The sequence below is a fragment of the Macaca thibetana genome, chromosome 4, assembly GCF_024542745.1.
Source record: "Macaca thibetana thibetana isolate TM-01 chromosome 4, ASM2454274v1, whole genome shotgun sequence".
Taxonomy (NCBI): domain Eukaryota; kingdom Metazoa; phylum Chordata; class Mammalia; order Primates; family Cercopithecidae; genus Macaca; species Macaca thibetana.
In genome coordinates, this window is record NC_065581.1 from 79371831 (window position 1) to 79386991 (window position 15161).

Consider the following 15161-nt stretch of genomic DNA (forward strand, 5'->3'; position numbering starts at 1 on the left):
TTTAAAGTAAATCACCTTCACAAGCTAAATGTCCCTTTCATTGTTATCACTGCAATTTGGAAAGAACATTTAAACATTTTTTTCCACATAACCTTTTGAATTTTTTTTTTTTTTTTTTTTTTTTTGAGACGGAGTGTCACTCTATTGCCCAGGCTGGAGTGCAGTGGCGTGATCTCAGCTCACTGCAATCTCTGCCTCCAGGTTTAAGTGATTCTCCTGCCTCAGCCTCCCAAGTAGCTAGGATTACAGGCACGCACCATCACACCCGGCTAATTTTTTTTGTATTTTTACTAGAGATGGGGTTTCACCATATTGGCCAGGCTGGTCTGGAACTCCTGACTTTGTGGTCCGCCCGCCTTGGCCTCCCAAAGTGCTGGGATTACAGGCGGGAGGCACCACGTCTTGCCTCTTTTTGAATATTTTTGAGGCTGGCAAATTTTCAACTAAGAGAATACATCTAATATTAGAACACTTTCAAAAGTCAGTTAGAAATAAATCCAGAAAAAAGAGGACAATTAATGTGGCCAACAATTACTTCTGGTCAAAAACAGTTTCGCCAAATGTCGTTTGTCTAACTTTAAGATCGACACAAACATTAAGCTATTACGCAACTGTCTTTGATGAAATTGGCATCATACTCAAATTTTCTTCCTTAACAGGTTTTTTTTGGCCTCCAATTAAATTTGACCTTTTAGTTATCTTTGACTACAGATATCTTGGCCACAGAAAGAACAGTACACCAGGAAAATATGGACCTGGAACCAAGAGAACAAATTTTATTTCTTTTGGTCACTACTTCAAATCACTTATGTTTTTTGAGCTTGTTTCCTTAGGTTTAAAGTAAGGGACATAAATTATTTCATTACTAATGTCACTTCTAGCTCTGAAATTCTAAGATTCTAACACAAATGGTAACAATAACATTATTTAAAACAAAGCAAATATCTGCTTTTCCCTAAGTCATTTAGGTGACTGGCAAATCATTACTTTCAAGACTGTCTATCCATTATTCATCCTTCCATCAATCCACCCCTGCCTCCTTCTAAACACTAATGGTAATTCATAAAACACAGAGAACACAAAATCACAGAATTTTTAATTTAGAAAAGTCCTAAGATACAGCTTTCCCATTTACTAGGTCTCCTGATTCCTATTTTCAGTGCTTCATAAATAAATTTTAGGCATATTAACTATCCTTTTTATATATTTATGTTACCTAAAACTATTCTTGACATTCTTTTGAGCTTTAGTGAACATATCAAGCACTTAATTTGAAGCATCTCAGTAAGCATTAAAAAAAAATCCTTCTTTGCCCTGCCTAACAGCTTTTTTTCCCAAAGGAACACAAAACAATGTACTCTTCTGTTTTTCAAAGTTGTTTGTATACAGCTGATTGCCTATGAAGTACTGTTGGTAGAAACTATACTAGGTTATGTCTTAGTGCTATAGACAAGAGTAACCTACCATTTCTGAAAGCCATACTGTAGTCTCATAATTTTATAGTCACACTTCATGTTTTATCTAAAGAAACTACTAAAATGTATATAGTTTAATCTAGATCAGATGAATCTGGAATGTGAGACAATCTATAACACAACTGGACTAACCTTTTGGAAAACAGAAAACAAAAAACAAAAAAGTACAGGGGTACTATACTAAAGAGACTAAAGAGATACTAATAAGCAAAGACAATATGAACCTTGATAGAATACTATTTTTTTTGTTGTTAATGTTAAAAAAAAAAAAAAAAAAAAAGACTATAAAAACATTTGTCAACAATTAGGAAAATGTGGATATGGAGTGTAATACTAGTTAACACTAATTAATGTCAATTGTCTTAGGTATGATAATGGTATCATGGTTGTGTATAAGAGTATTCCCATCTTAAAAGATTCATATTCAAGTATTTACGGGAAAAGGATCATGCCTACAACTTATTCCAAGTGGAATAATTTTTTTTAAGTCTCTGTATTGTCTGTGTGTGTGTGTGCGTGTGTAACATATGGAGGAAAGAGCAGACAGTAAGCGACAAAGAGTCTGCAAGAAAATGCAAATGTGATGGGAAGTTAACAATAAATCTGAATAAAATGTACATAGGTGTTCGTGGTATTTTTCTTTCATCTTTTCAGTAAGTTAAATATTCTCAAAATAAAAAACTGGGGAAAAATATTTTAGAAAAACTACATAACCTGACCTTTACTTTCAAACAGGCTCACATAATGCCTAAATATATTTTATATTCTACTACCAGATTATAACCTCCTTATGCATACAAATGGCATCTTACTTGGAGTACTGACATATTTAAATTGAATCAACAAGATAATAGTTATCTCTGTCATGTTTTGCCAACCTCTAAACCCCTATGCCACTGGAAAGAGTGGTCTTTCTAAAAACAAATCTCATCCAGTCACATCCTGTTTTAAATCATCAACGGCCACCCATAGCCTTTAGACTAAAACACAAATTCCTTAGTTTGGCATATAAGTCTCCAAAATCTGATCCTATCCAACATATCTCCTATACTGAACTATATACACAAGAAATGTGCAACTCTTTCTCTCACTACTAAGCTTGGGAACACATTGCCCCCTTTGCTTAATATATCTATCTGCCTCCTTTTCGTAGATAACTTCATTCTTCAAGACCCAGCTCAGCACTGCTTTCCTCTAAGAGGACTTCCCTGATCTCAGATTGGTTTGGGTACCTCTTTTTGTGCTCCCAGAGCAAACTTCAACTGGAGTACTTATGATAAACTATCACTTTTGGTACCTCCATAAGGACTGTTTATTTCAGTAGCCCCAGCAGATGACATGTATGAATAGAGACACAGAAGATTAGAACTGGAAATACATGCTCACTTTCCACGAACCTGTAGATGATGGACTCTGAATAATATCTGAAAGGTTATAACCTCCAGAACTATCTGAACGTTTACGTGGCTTCTTTTTAGCTTTAGTTTTTGCCTTCTTGAACATAGTTTCCCTAGGAAAAAGCAAACATACTTTCAGCAGAGTTTAGGGATGTAACTAAGATAAATGCACTTATTTAACCCAACATGTTTAACCTGAAGGCTACTTATTAAAATATTTATATTTTAAATTTGTTAGACCTACAGATATTAATTATGTATTTATTTTGTATTATACCAAAGTTAAGAATGAACATAAATATGTATTTATGTCGTCAGAATTTCTCAATTTCGTCTTCCAATACCAACACAAAAGCATCACATGCCCAAGATGAGAGTGAAGGGACACAGTAGAGAAAAGAAAGGAGGAGGAAAAGAAAAAAAAAAAAAAACAAAGGAAACAGAGCTTACGAATGATTTTGTTCCATATTTATTTCTTCTTTCAAGAAGATATCTCCATCTTCTACTTCCAAATAGCTAATATCTGGTCCATCTTGATATGGTGTAATGACTCTTCTATCCATTGCTGGAATCTGCAGAATTGAAGATATCACTTTTCAAATACAAAATCTGTGAAGTTGTTTTTGTTTTTGTTTTGCCTTTTTGTGCAGACAGGGCTCTTGTCACGTTGGCCAGACTGGTTTGGAACACCTGGTCCTAAGCGAACCTCCCATCTTGGCCTTCCAAAATGCTGGGATTACAGGCATAAGCCACCACACCCAGCCTAAGGATGTTTTTTAAATTATGTAAGATATTCTATCTTTCATATTTGGTGACATTGACTAGAACAGCCTTAAATGCTCAATAACTTCTGAAATTTACAAGAGTGGGTTGAATTTTGATTCAATTCAATAAAAACTTTATTCCATAAACCTGCCAAAAAAAGAAACTTTAGAAAAAGCTCCACTTTATTATTAAACATAGAGTAATCCATTTCTTAAGGATCATATGAATTCATCTTTTTGCACTGTCCTGACCTTTGGTAAATAACAGAAGACTCACTCTGAAGCTTTCAGTAACTTTCATTTATAAATAAATTAATAAATATTAACTTTATTATTAAATATCTTGAATTTTGATTATCAAACTTATCTGTGAGATCTGTAAAGGAATCCTATATCCTCAGTTTTAAAAGATCTTAATGTACTTGAAGTCATTAGGAAACTATTCCATTGATAAGTCTAATCTAATATACTGCTTAAGCTGGTAATATTATAGCCACAAAAAAATTAAAACATAAACCTTACCATTTTCCGGTAAAACTCAGAAAGATCCTTCAAAACACCATCACTTAAAACATCAAGAGACCTAAAATAAAGGATACAAAATTCTATCTTAAGATTCAAGTTACTTGATAACCGTCAAGATGTTCACATATGTAGATATTTCATATTGCCAGATAAGTAACAAAGTTGTTTTTTAAGCATTATATATAGCAGTTGCTACAAACTTGGAAATAGATGTGGTTATATATTACGTATTTCAAATAAACAGCAAAGCAAACATATTACACAAATATCTTGAATAAAACTCAAGCAACTTTTTTTTTGGGGGGGGCGGGGGGAAAGTCTCACTCTGTCATCCAGGCTGGAGTGCAGTGGTGCAATCTCAGCTCACTGCAACTGCTGCCTCCTGAGTTCAAGTGATTCTCCTGCCTCAGCCTCCCAAGTGGCTAAGACTACCAGGCACACACCACACCTGGCTAATGTTTGTATTTTTATTAGAGATAGGGTTTTCACCATCTTGGCCAGGCCAGTCTTGAACTCCTGACCTCAGGTGATCCACCTGCCTCAGCCTCCCAAAGTGCTGGGATTACAAGCATAAGCCACCACACGCGGCCTCAAGCAACTATTATAAATTAATGTACAAAGAATCTTCTCTACTTGAGAAGGTTTTCATAAAAATCAACTAAATGAATCTATGTAATGCTTTTAGAACACTGTCTAGCATACAGTTAATAGTCATTACTATTAAAGTAAAATATAAAAACAAACTACACAATGAAGCTTTAAAATAAAAACCGACACCAGGAACTCTAATCTCAAATTTCCGTATTCTCCTGTTCTCGTCAATGATTTTATAGCAAGTAAAATACTCTGACCTTATATTTTTTAAAAAGTATAAATTTATTTCATTTTAAAAAGATCACTGTTAAAAACTTTCAAAAGTTTTCAAGAGCTCTCTAATTCTAAAATGTACATAACTTCTAAATCATCAGCATTTATCAAATTCTTTCCATCCAGGTAAACATCATTGTTCACATTTAAATCACTAATAATATCTGCTATTATATATAAATATCTCCTTTTGCAACAATCATACAATATATGTACCTTACTTACCTTGCTTCAAGTAAAGCTGCCATATTCAATCCTATAAACTGCAAACAAGACAGTTTCAACTGTTTTGCATTATAGATTGCTGCAAATTCCAGTAGCATAGCAGCATTCTTCAGGGTAACTACAAAGAAAGACAAGATTTGCAAAATTAGATAAAAGGCACATTACCACAGCAAAATAAAATACATTTATGTCTAAAGCTCTAAGATTTGAACATCTGGAATAAAGAAAAAAAATTCTTGCCAAAAATAAGTCAATTCTGGGGCAAATATGTAACTCTTCCATCCCAATATGCCAAAATAATTTCAAAAGATTGGCTATGAGGAAAAACAAGCTCACACACAAGAATATTCTAAGCAAAACAAAATACAGAAGGGGCATAGTGCCACCCAAAAGCAAACACATAAGAACTGACAATCTTCCACCTAACATTTTCTGAATATTATTAAAAAGCTTTCATTAATGAACAACTTTCCTTTTCATTTACATAGCAGTTATTCCCTCTTCCATAAAACTAAAAAAGATATAAAACTAAGAAAAACTGATGAAATAATTCTATAAAATATATTAACATTGAGTTATCTATCAGAATTTATGTGGGTATATTTATATATATATATGAAGTATATAAATATATACATATTTTGAAAATATGTACATCACAATCATACCATAATATTTTTCATGCCAGTGAAAAATCTGATATACTGTGCAAAAATTCTGGATTTAGTTACAATCCTAGTAATATTATATATAAAGTACCCATTTTCCTAGAGACTCTCCCAGAATATTCTACCTATGTAACAGGTAACTTTCAGCTTCCTGTTCCCTCCACTATTTTTCTTAATTACTCTATCAGTACCAGCCAATAGGGGAACACAGCTGTTTTCTACATTTGGCTTCTTGCATTTCTTTTTCTTTCTCCCCTGTAATTCTATCAAAAGTTGCAACTGCTGCAGTCAATAATGGTCTCTGTCTCACTCCTGACTAACCTACATTTTCAACTAATGATGAACACAGAAATGGAAGGAATGATAAAGTCAGATCATATAAAAACTTCTTTAGAGTTGTTCACTTGGGAACAAGTATCCACATATTCCTAATAATCAGAGACCAAAGAAGTGGTAGCCTCCTTTTCCTAGGTTCTAGGAACATCAAGGAATTAATAAAGGCAACTGTGCAGCCAGAGCCATGAAAGAACATTGAGGAAGAAAAACTGTACAAGTGTAAAATATCACTTATATGTACGTCTTATACCTGTTGTATGCTGTGTCCTTTATTTTAAAATATTTTTCTTTTGTTGCTTAAAAGATCAGGGCTGTTGCTCTCTATTTAATAACCAAGGAGTAGACAGTCCATAGAGCTCAAGAAAAGTGAGAACTAAAATGCCAAAGCCAAGACAAACTCCTAGCAAGAATGAACTAGAAAAAAATTGACAGGAATTCCCTTTACACTTCCTGAAGTAGCAATGAAGCAGAACAGATAGAAGATTAGAAAGCCAGAAAGGCTGTCATGTGGAAGCTAAGGAAAGTTAACCTTTACTCTAGAGTAAGCAATTATAAATATGTAAACAGGGGAAGACGTAATTACCTCCTTAAAGAAACAGAAGTAGACAGGAGAAAGAGCATTTAAAACACTACTGTGACACTACACAGAAGGAACAGATAACAGTGACCTCAACTGCATAGTGACAGTAAGAACCCAAAGGTAGGCGAAATGTGACCAACACAGTTAAGAGGAGTAAGTTTTGACAGCTGAATGAATTTGAGTGTCACGACCAAAATAACAAAGAAAAACTAATTTTGGATTTCAAAGCAGAGTGTCCAGGAGGACAGCCATGAAATTAACTAAAATAATGAAGAGAGTAAGAAAGAAGAGTTCAAGAAAAAAAGAGATGTGCTTTGTTCAGATATATAATGGGAAAGTTAAATTTTAAAAATCGTTGCAAATAGTAGAAAATGGGTAGCTAAAAACACCTAAAGGCAAGATCAGGGCAAGAGTACGAAAATTTCACTTTCAAACTCTCACCCTGGAAATTAGCAAATAAACTTGACACCATCTTTATTCTTCAAGGTTTTATGACATTTCAATAAAAATATTACATTTCAATTCTAAGTCGTATATACTTTCACATATTTCTACAATAAAAGTTCACTTACAAATGATGGCATGTAGTAATTTACACATTTTGGCAGGTTTTCATGGTACAAAAAAAATGGTCTATTTTACCATACATGGAATCATAAAGTCAATAAAGTAATCCTTGATGAACCTGAAAACATACTAATACTCAAATTCAAAATTACTCACGTTTTTCAGTTAATGCTACTTCACAAATCTCTTTCAATCGGGTTATGAGAAGTTGATCAGCCACCACAAGAACACTACAAATAAAATCTACATTTTGAGATTCTAAAAAGAAGAAGAAAACACACATCACTCTTTCTTTGCATACATTATATCTAGAAAAAAAAATTTGAAGTAATGAGGACACTAGAAAAGAAATTTAAGATTATTTTCTAAATGTTGAAAGGGCAACTATAATAAAAAGTAAATACATCAAAATATATTTCTACCTTTTAGGTAGAAAGCTGACAAAATTACACCAAAATGTCTTGGTCTCACACTAGGACCACAAAATGGCCAACTTAAGTTGATCATTTCAGTCTAGAAGGCTACTAGAATGCCTGACTTGTTTATAATCTCCCATGTTGTTAGAAAAACACTCCTCAAACTAATACAAAGAGGGAAAACTCAAATCTCAGCATCATACTTAATATATATAGGGTGGGGAAATAATGCTCTTATGCTTTCTTATTTAAAATAAAATTTGTCGTCTAAGAGTGCTTTTTTGTAACTATAGGAGTTCCTTAATTTAAAACAACTTTGTTGGGCCAGGTGCAGTGGCTCATGCCTGTAAACTCAGCACTACGGGAGGTGGAGGCAGATGTACCACTTAAGACCAGGAGTTTGAGACCAGTCTGGCCAACACGGTGAACACATCTCTACTAACAATACAAATATTAGCTAGGTGTGGTGGCACATGCCTGTAGTCCCAGTTACTGGGGAGGCTGAGGCATGAGAATTGCTTGAATATGGGAGGCAGAGGTTGCAATGAGCCGAGATCACACCACTGCACTCGACTGGGCAACACAGTGAGACACCATCTCAAAAAAATAAAAAATAATAAAAAATAAAACAACTTTCTTGGTCCTAAGTACTACTAATGGCTTTTTACCCCTGAGCCACTGCCAAAATAACATAAATTGAAAGAAAAAAATAACAACAACAGAGAAAGAGAAGAAAGGGAAAAAAAGATTAAGAAGAAAAAAATCTGAAATAGAAAAGAGCTTTAAAATACGAGGCAAAGATGAAGTCACTAGGAATGACAGACTAAGAACTTCTAATTCTCTCCTCTAAAAAAAAAAAAAAAAAAAAAAAAAACAGTAAGACAACTGTGGAAAATTGTCATAATCAACTTTGTCAGAATTCTGAAATCAGCCAAAAGCTTATAATAATCTAGGAAGTGTTTACTTAAGAAAAGCAATTGAATCTTGTTAAGAACAGTGGGATCTGGGACACTGCAGCCTTTCCTATTCAGATCTTCCTCTCCCCTCCTCCACAGCAGTACTGAAAACCAACAGCTCCATAATCATAGTGAATCACATTGACAGCCTAGTAGCCACAGAAGAAGACAGAACAGTTGTAGAGCAATAGTATCCTTATTTGACCTGTCTGCTAGTTCCCGGAAAATCCCACTAGAATGCTTATCTTTATTTGACCTGACTCAAAGCTTGCCCAGTGACAACAGCCTTTTATCTGGGGGCAAACAATTAGCAGTAAGTAAAGTAAAGATATAGAATTAGTGATCAAAAAACTTCTACAAAGAAGACTCCAAGACTAGATGGCTTAATTGGTTAATCTGACTGAATATTTAAAGATGAATAATATAATTGATGCATTATTACAAGATAATACAATTCTCCACAAACTCTTCAAAAAGTAGAAGATGAAGAACACTTTCCAACTTAGACAAGGAGGCCAATATTATGCTGATACTAAAAACAGACAGGGACATCACAGGAAAACTAAACCAATATCCCTTACAATTAAAGATGTGAAAATCCTCAAAAAATGCTACAAAACTAAATCCAGTAACATATAAAAAGGAATTATATAATATGACCTAGCAGAATAAATCCAAAATGAAAGGATGATTCAACATATGAAAAATCAATCAATATAATACACAAAAATAAAGCATAATAAACACATGACCATCTTAAGAAACAGAAAAACATTTGACAAAAATCCCACATCCTTTCATGATAAAAACACTCAATAAACCAGGAATAGAAATAATCTTCTTCAACCTGATAAATGGCAACAACAAAAAACCCACAAGTAAAAAGGCTGAATGCTTTTTCCTAAGATCAGAAACAAGACAAGGATGACCACTGTTGCCACTTCTATTCAACAGAGTACTAGAGATTCATCTAATCAGGGCAATTAAACAAGAAAAAGAAATAAAGCACACCCAAATTGGAAAGGCATACGTAAAACCATCTCCATTTGCAGATGACATGATATTGCATATAGAAAATCCTAAGGAATCCACTAAAAAAACTACGAGAATTAGTGAACAAGTTCAGCAAGGTTGCAGGATATAAGATCAATATACAAAAATCAATTGTAATTCTAAACACCAGCAAAGGACAATCCAAAAATAAAATTTAAAAAAGTTCCATTTAAAATAGCATTAAAAATTCTTAATAATTTTTAACTAAGAAAGAGCAAGGTTTGTACACTGAAAACTACATAAATCATTAAAAGAAATAAAAGACTTAAATAAATAGACAAATAAATGGAAAGACAGCCAGTGTTAATGGATTATAAGACTTAAATATTAAAATGGCAATAATCCCCAAGCTGATCTACCAATTGAATGTGATTCGTATTAAAATCCCAGCTGCCTTTGTTGCAGAAATTGGCAAACTAATCCTAAAATTCACATGAAAATTCAAGAAACCCAAAATAGCCAATACAATCTTGAAATAGCAGAACATAGTAAGAAAACATACATTTCCCAATTTCACAACTTACAACAATGGTAATCAAGAGAGTGCTATATTGGCATAAACAGAGTTCATTGAAATAGAATTGAAGAGTACAGAAAAAAAACTTTAAATTTATTGTCAGCTGATTTTTGACAAAGGTGCTAAAACAATTCAATGGGAAAACAAACATATTTTCAACAAATGGTACTGAAAAAATAAGACATACAGATGTAAAAGAATAAACTTGGACCCATACCTCACAACAAATGCAAAAATTAACTTAATAAGAATGGTGGTTACTAGAGGACAGGGGATTAGGGTAATGGTGAGATACTGGTCAAAGAGTACAAAATTACAGTTATAAGATGAATGAATAGGATCTAGATCTTATATACAGCATGGTGACTACACTGATACTAATGTACTGCATACTTGAGATTTGCTGAAAGACTAGATCTCAAGTACTTTCACCACAAAAAAAAAAAAAAGGTAACTATGTGAGGTGATGGATATGCTAATTAGCTTGATTGTGGTAATTATCTCTCTATATATAAACATAGATATTATATATGTATCTCAAAGCATCATGTTATACACAGTGACTATACATAATTTTTACTTGTTAATTACACCTTAATAAGACTAGGGGGAGAAATTAACTCAAAATGGACCAAAGACCTACATGTGAGAGACAGAACTATAAAACTCTTAGGAGAAAACATATAGGGTAATCATCATGACCTTGGATTTGACAATGAATTCCTAGATATGACACCAAAAACATGAGTAACAAGTCAACATAGATAATTTGGATATCATCAAATGCCTGTAATCCCAGCACTTTGGGAGGCTGAGGCAGGAGGATCACTTGAGCCAGGAGTTCCAGACCAGCCTGGGCAATATAGGGAGGCTCTGTCTCTACAAAAACTGTTTATAAATTAACCAGGCATGGTGGTGCACAGCTGTAGTCCCAGTTACTTGGGACGCTGAGGTGGGAAGGATCACTTAAGCTCAGGAGGCCAATGCTGCAGTGAGCCATGACCATGCCACTGCACTCCAGCTTGGCCAACGGAATAAGACCCTGTCTCAAAAATAAAATAAAAATAAAAGTTTTTGTGTTTTAAAGGACACTTTATCAAGGAAATGAAAACAAGTCAGAGGAGAGAAAACATTCGCAAATCATATATCCCATAAGGGACTAATATCCAGACTATACAAAGAACTCTAGCAGCATCTTAAAAAAACAAATAATTGAGAAAAAAAAGGGTTCAAAGGACGTGAGTATGTATCCAAAGAAGACATGCAAATGACCAAAAAGCATATGAAAAGATGTTCAACATCATGAGTCATTAGTGAAATACAAATCAAAAGCACAATGTTGTATAGCTTCACACCCATTAAGATGGCTATAATAAAAAAAGTTGATATTAGTAAGTGTTGGCAAGGATGTGGAGAAACTGGAACCCTCACACTGTCAGTGGTAAAGTTAAATGGTACAGCTAGCCACTGTGCAGTTTGGCAGTTCCTAAAAAATTAAACATGTGACCCAGCATTTCCGCTTCTAGGTATATGCCCAAGAGAAATGAAAACATAGGCCCACACAAAAACAGGCATGAGTGTTCACAGCAGCATGATTCCTAATAGACAAGGGTAAAAACAACCCCAACATCCATCAACTGAAGAATAAATGTGTTATATCCACATAATAAATATTACTTGGCAATAAAAAAGAATGAAGTGTTGGTACCTGCTACAACACGGAAAAAATTTTAAAACATCGTACTTAAGTAAAATGAGTTAAATACAAAAGGCCGCATGTTGTTTGATTATATTTATATGAAATGTCCAGAATAGGCAAATCCATAGAGACAGAAAACATACCAGGGGTTTTCTAGGGACTGGGGATAAGAGAGAGTGGAAAGTGTCTGCTAATGGGTACAAGGTATCTTTCTGGGGTGATGAAAATGTTCTAGAATTATACAGTGATGATAGTTGCACAAATTTGTAAACATACTAAAAACTACTTATTGTATGCTTTAAAAGTGTAAGTTTTATCATGCAAATAATTTCTCGATTCTTAAAAAGAAATGAAAGAAGTAGAGAAAAACATACCATGTCTCAGTTATCTTACTCTTAAGTATACAAATCTTCAGAAATCTTGTCCTCGGTTAAACTCTATCTCCTTTACAAGACTACCCAGATTTCCTAGGCAGACTCAGAGGCTAGCTTCTTAAAAATGCACCAGCTTTTTAGAGAATTACTCTGTTGGATTATATTTGTTTTCTATACGTTTGTCTTCTCCACTAAATTGAGTTTCTTGAATATAGAAAAAGGTCTATTCACTTTTTTATAATCCCCAATATACAGCTGGGGTTAAAAAAAACTAATGGAATATGACAGAACATCCGGTACCACTCCAATGACTCAACATACTTTGTAACTAAAAGTTAGTGTTTTGCCTAACAAAGTATATAAATCACCTCTCTTCATAAATTTTGGTACAATTTTTAATCTGTTTCTTTCAAGATGTGTAACCACAAAGGGGAAAAACAAGTAAGAAAGAACTTACGCAAGTATTTGTCAAAACTATCCCTGTTGTCAATTCATTCACCTCCATCATAGAAGTAGTTGGAAATTGAACTGCTAAATCTAATTTCAACCATTACATACAATTCCTTTTTTTTTTTTTTAATGAAACGCTTCACAAATTTGCATGTCATCCTTGTACAGGGGCCATGTAATCTCTGTATCATTCCAGTTTTAGTATACTTGCTGCCGAAGTGAGCACTAATTCTCAAAGAGTTCATTTTCACACGGGTATTGAAAACCTTCTTTTTCTGCTCCTCTACTATTAGCAATCATTCCTATTGCTTATTCTAAATTAAGCCTTTATTGGCCAGGCATAGTGGCTCATGCTATAATCCTAGCACTTTGGAAGACTGAGGTGGAATAATCCCTTGAGCCTACGAGTTTGAGACCAGCCTGGGCAACATAGTAAGACCCTGGTCTCCACAAATAATAAAAAATAAATTAAATATTTTAAAAATAAAACAAATTAAGCCTTTATTGGTGGCTTTTGTTCATTAGAAATTAAGATTCATGTTGATTTTACCATTATTCCATTATATCTGAAGTATCTACAATGTCCTAACTCTTATTAATACCTTTTATCACCACAGCTTCATCAGTATAGAGGTAGTCCAAAATAACTTTTAATATATCAGAATGTATTGGCATTTCCAGAGCTGCACAACTGGAAGCCTAAATAAAATAAGACAAAATAAAGTAAAATAATTCATTGTAAACAATAAAATATTACATTCTAATTTGGGTTATTGGTACAAAACACTCTGAACAGGAAATCACATCAAATGCAAAAGAACATAAAATTTACAAAACACATGGCTAAAATAATATTAAATTTAATTTTAAAACACAACATGAAAAAGGAACAAAAAATTCAGAAAACAAGAAACACAGTGGTGTTCCTAGTACATTTCTAAATAATAACAGGGAAATTTTTATTTAAGTAGCTTCTTGGCAATAATTTTAAATTCTAAGAGTTGCTATTTTCCAGCAGCCTCAAGCATAAATAAAGTTTAATATAAATGAAGAACTGAACTAAAATATCGAGTTCTGATTTTGAATTTCTTTACTACATAATTTTCACAAAATATAAAGAAACATAGTTACCAACCTAGGCGCTTTTTACTTAAATCTTACCTCAATCCATGAGCTACTCAGCATACTATGAAAATATTCTAAAAGGAAAAAAAAAAAAGTTCAATGCAATAAGAATAGTGAAACAATAATAGAGCAAATAAATTAGCAGCTTTAAAAAGTACACCTACCAAGTCTAGCACAAAGAACACATTTATGACAAGGAAATTCCTTTCCATCCACTGATTTCATGGTCACGTCACACAGAAATGAACTGGAAGAAAATGTTTAATTGAAGCAAGTGCAATTTCTTTACATATTTAATGAAAAAGATTATAGGATTTGGCTTAACTTTCAATTTTCTCTTAAAGGTGGCAGAGAATAAATAACTTGCAGGAATACATACAATAAAATACTTCCTCTTCTTCCACCTTAGGGAAGGTAAGGGCCTTAAAGACAGTATTTGAAAAGGGAGTCAAATACAAATATTCAAAAAGTATTTTTCTGATTTTCCTTTTTTTCTAATTTCAGACAAACTGTTAATAATACTAAGTGATATCATATTTAAGTCTCTGTAATTCACTTATTTGTAGTAGCTTATCCGGGCCAACCACAGTTGAAACAACGCCACGGTTTATCCTTCTCCAAAATCTTTCCACTTACACAGAAAGTATGAATAGCTAAAAGCAAAACTTTTTTCTCTTTGAGACGGAGTCTTGTTCTGTCACCCAGGCTGGAGTGCGATGGCGCAATCTTGGCTCACTGCAACCTCTGCCTCCCAAGTCCAAGCGACTTTCCTGCCTCAGCCTCCTGAGTAGCCGGGATCACAGGCACTCGCCACTATGCCTGGCTAATTTTTGTATTTTCTTAGTAGAGAGAGGGTTTCACCATGTTAATCAGGCTGGTCTCAAACTCTTGACCTCAGGTGATCCACCCGCCTCGGCCCCCTCAAAGGGCTGAGATTACAGGCGTGAGCCACCACGCCAGGCCCTAAAAATAAAACTTTTTAACAATATATTTGGAATAGTATATTTATTATTAAACATTTTTTATACTAAAGGAAATAATCATAATGATGAAGAGATATAATTAATTTGGTTTGAGGGCTCACAACATTTCCTAACTATAACAAGGCACAAAATTCAGGCAAGAAAAAATAAAAATTAAAAGTTCCTCTCTATTAGAAAGTCATCA

General features: G+C 33.7%; 1 protein-coding gene and 1 non-coding gene across 2 annotated transcripts in view; both read right to left on the reverse strand.

Moving 5' to 3' along the window:
• IBTK (inhibitor of Bruton tyrosine kinase) overlaps positions 1-15161 on the reverse strand; it is a 79278-nt gene that overhangs the window by 28270 nt on the left and 35847 nt on the right. Inside the window, exons 14-21 of the mRNA XM_050788110.1 lie at positions 14159-14241; positions 14031-14068; positions 13472-13568; positions 7561-7662; positions 5254-5371; positions 4159-4219; positions 3323-3444; positions 2873-2985 (exon numbers count right to left, since the gene is read on the reverse strand). Coding sequence (XP_050644067.1) covers positions 2873-2985; positions 3323-3444; positions 4159-4219; positions 5254-5371; positions 7561-7662; positions 13472-13568; positions 14031-14068; positions 14159-14241 — 734 coding nt within the window. The remainder of the gene's footprint in view (positions 1-2872; positions 2986-3322; positions 3445-4158; positions 4220-5253; positions 5372-7560; positions 7663-13471; positions 13569-14030; positions 14069-14158; positions 14242-15161) is intronic.
• Positions 12993-13095, reverse strand: LOC126954017 (U6 spliceosomal RNA). Its single transcript, XR_007725479.1, has one exon. It is a non-coding gene; the product is annotated as a U6 spliceosomal RNA (small nuclear RNA).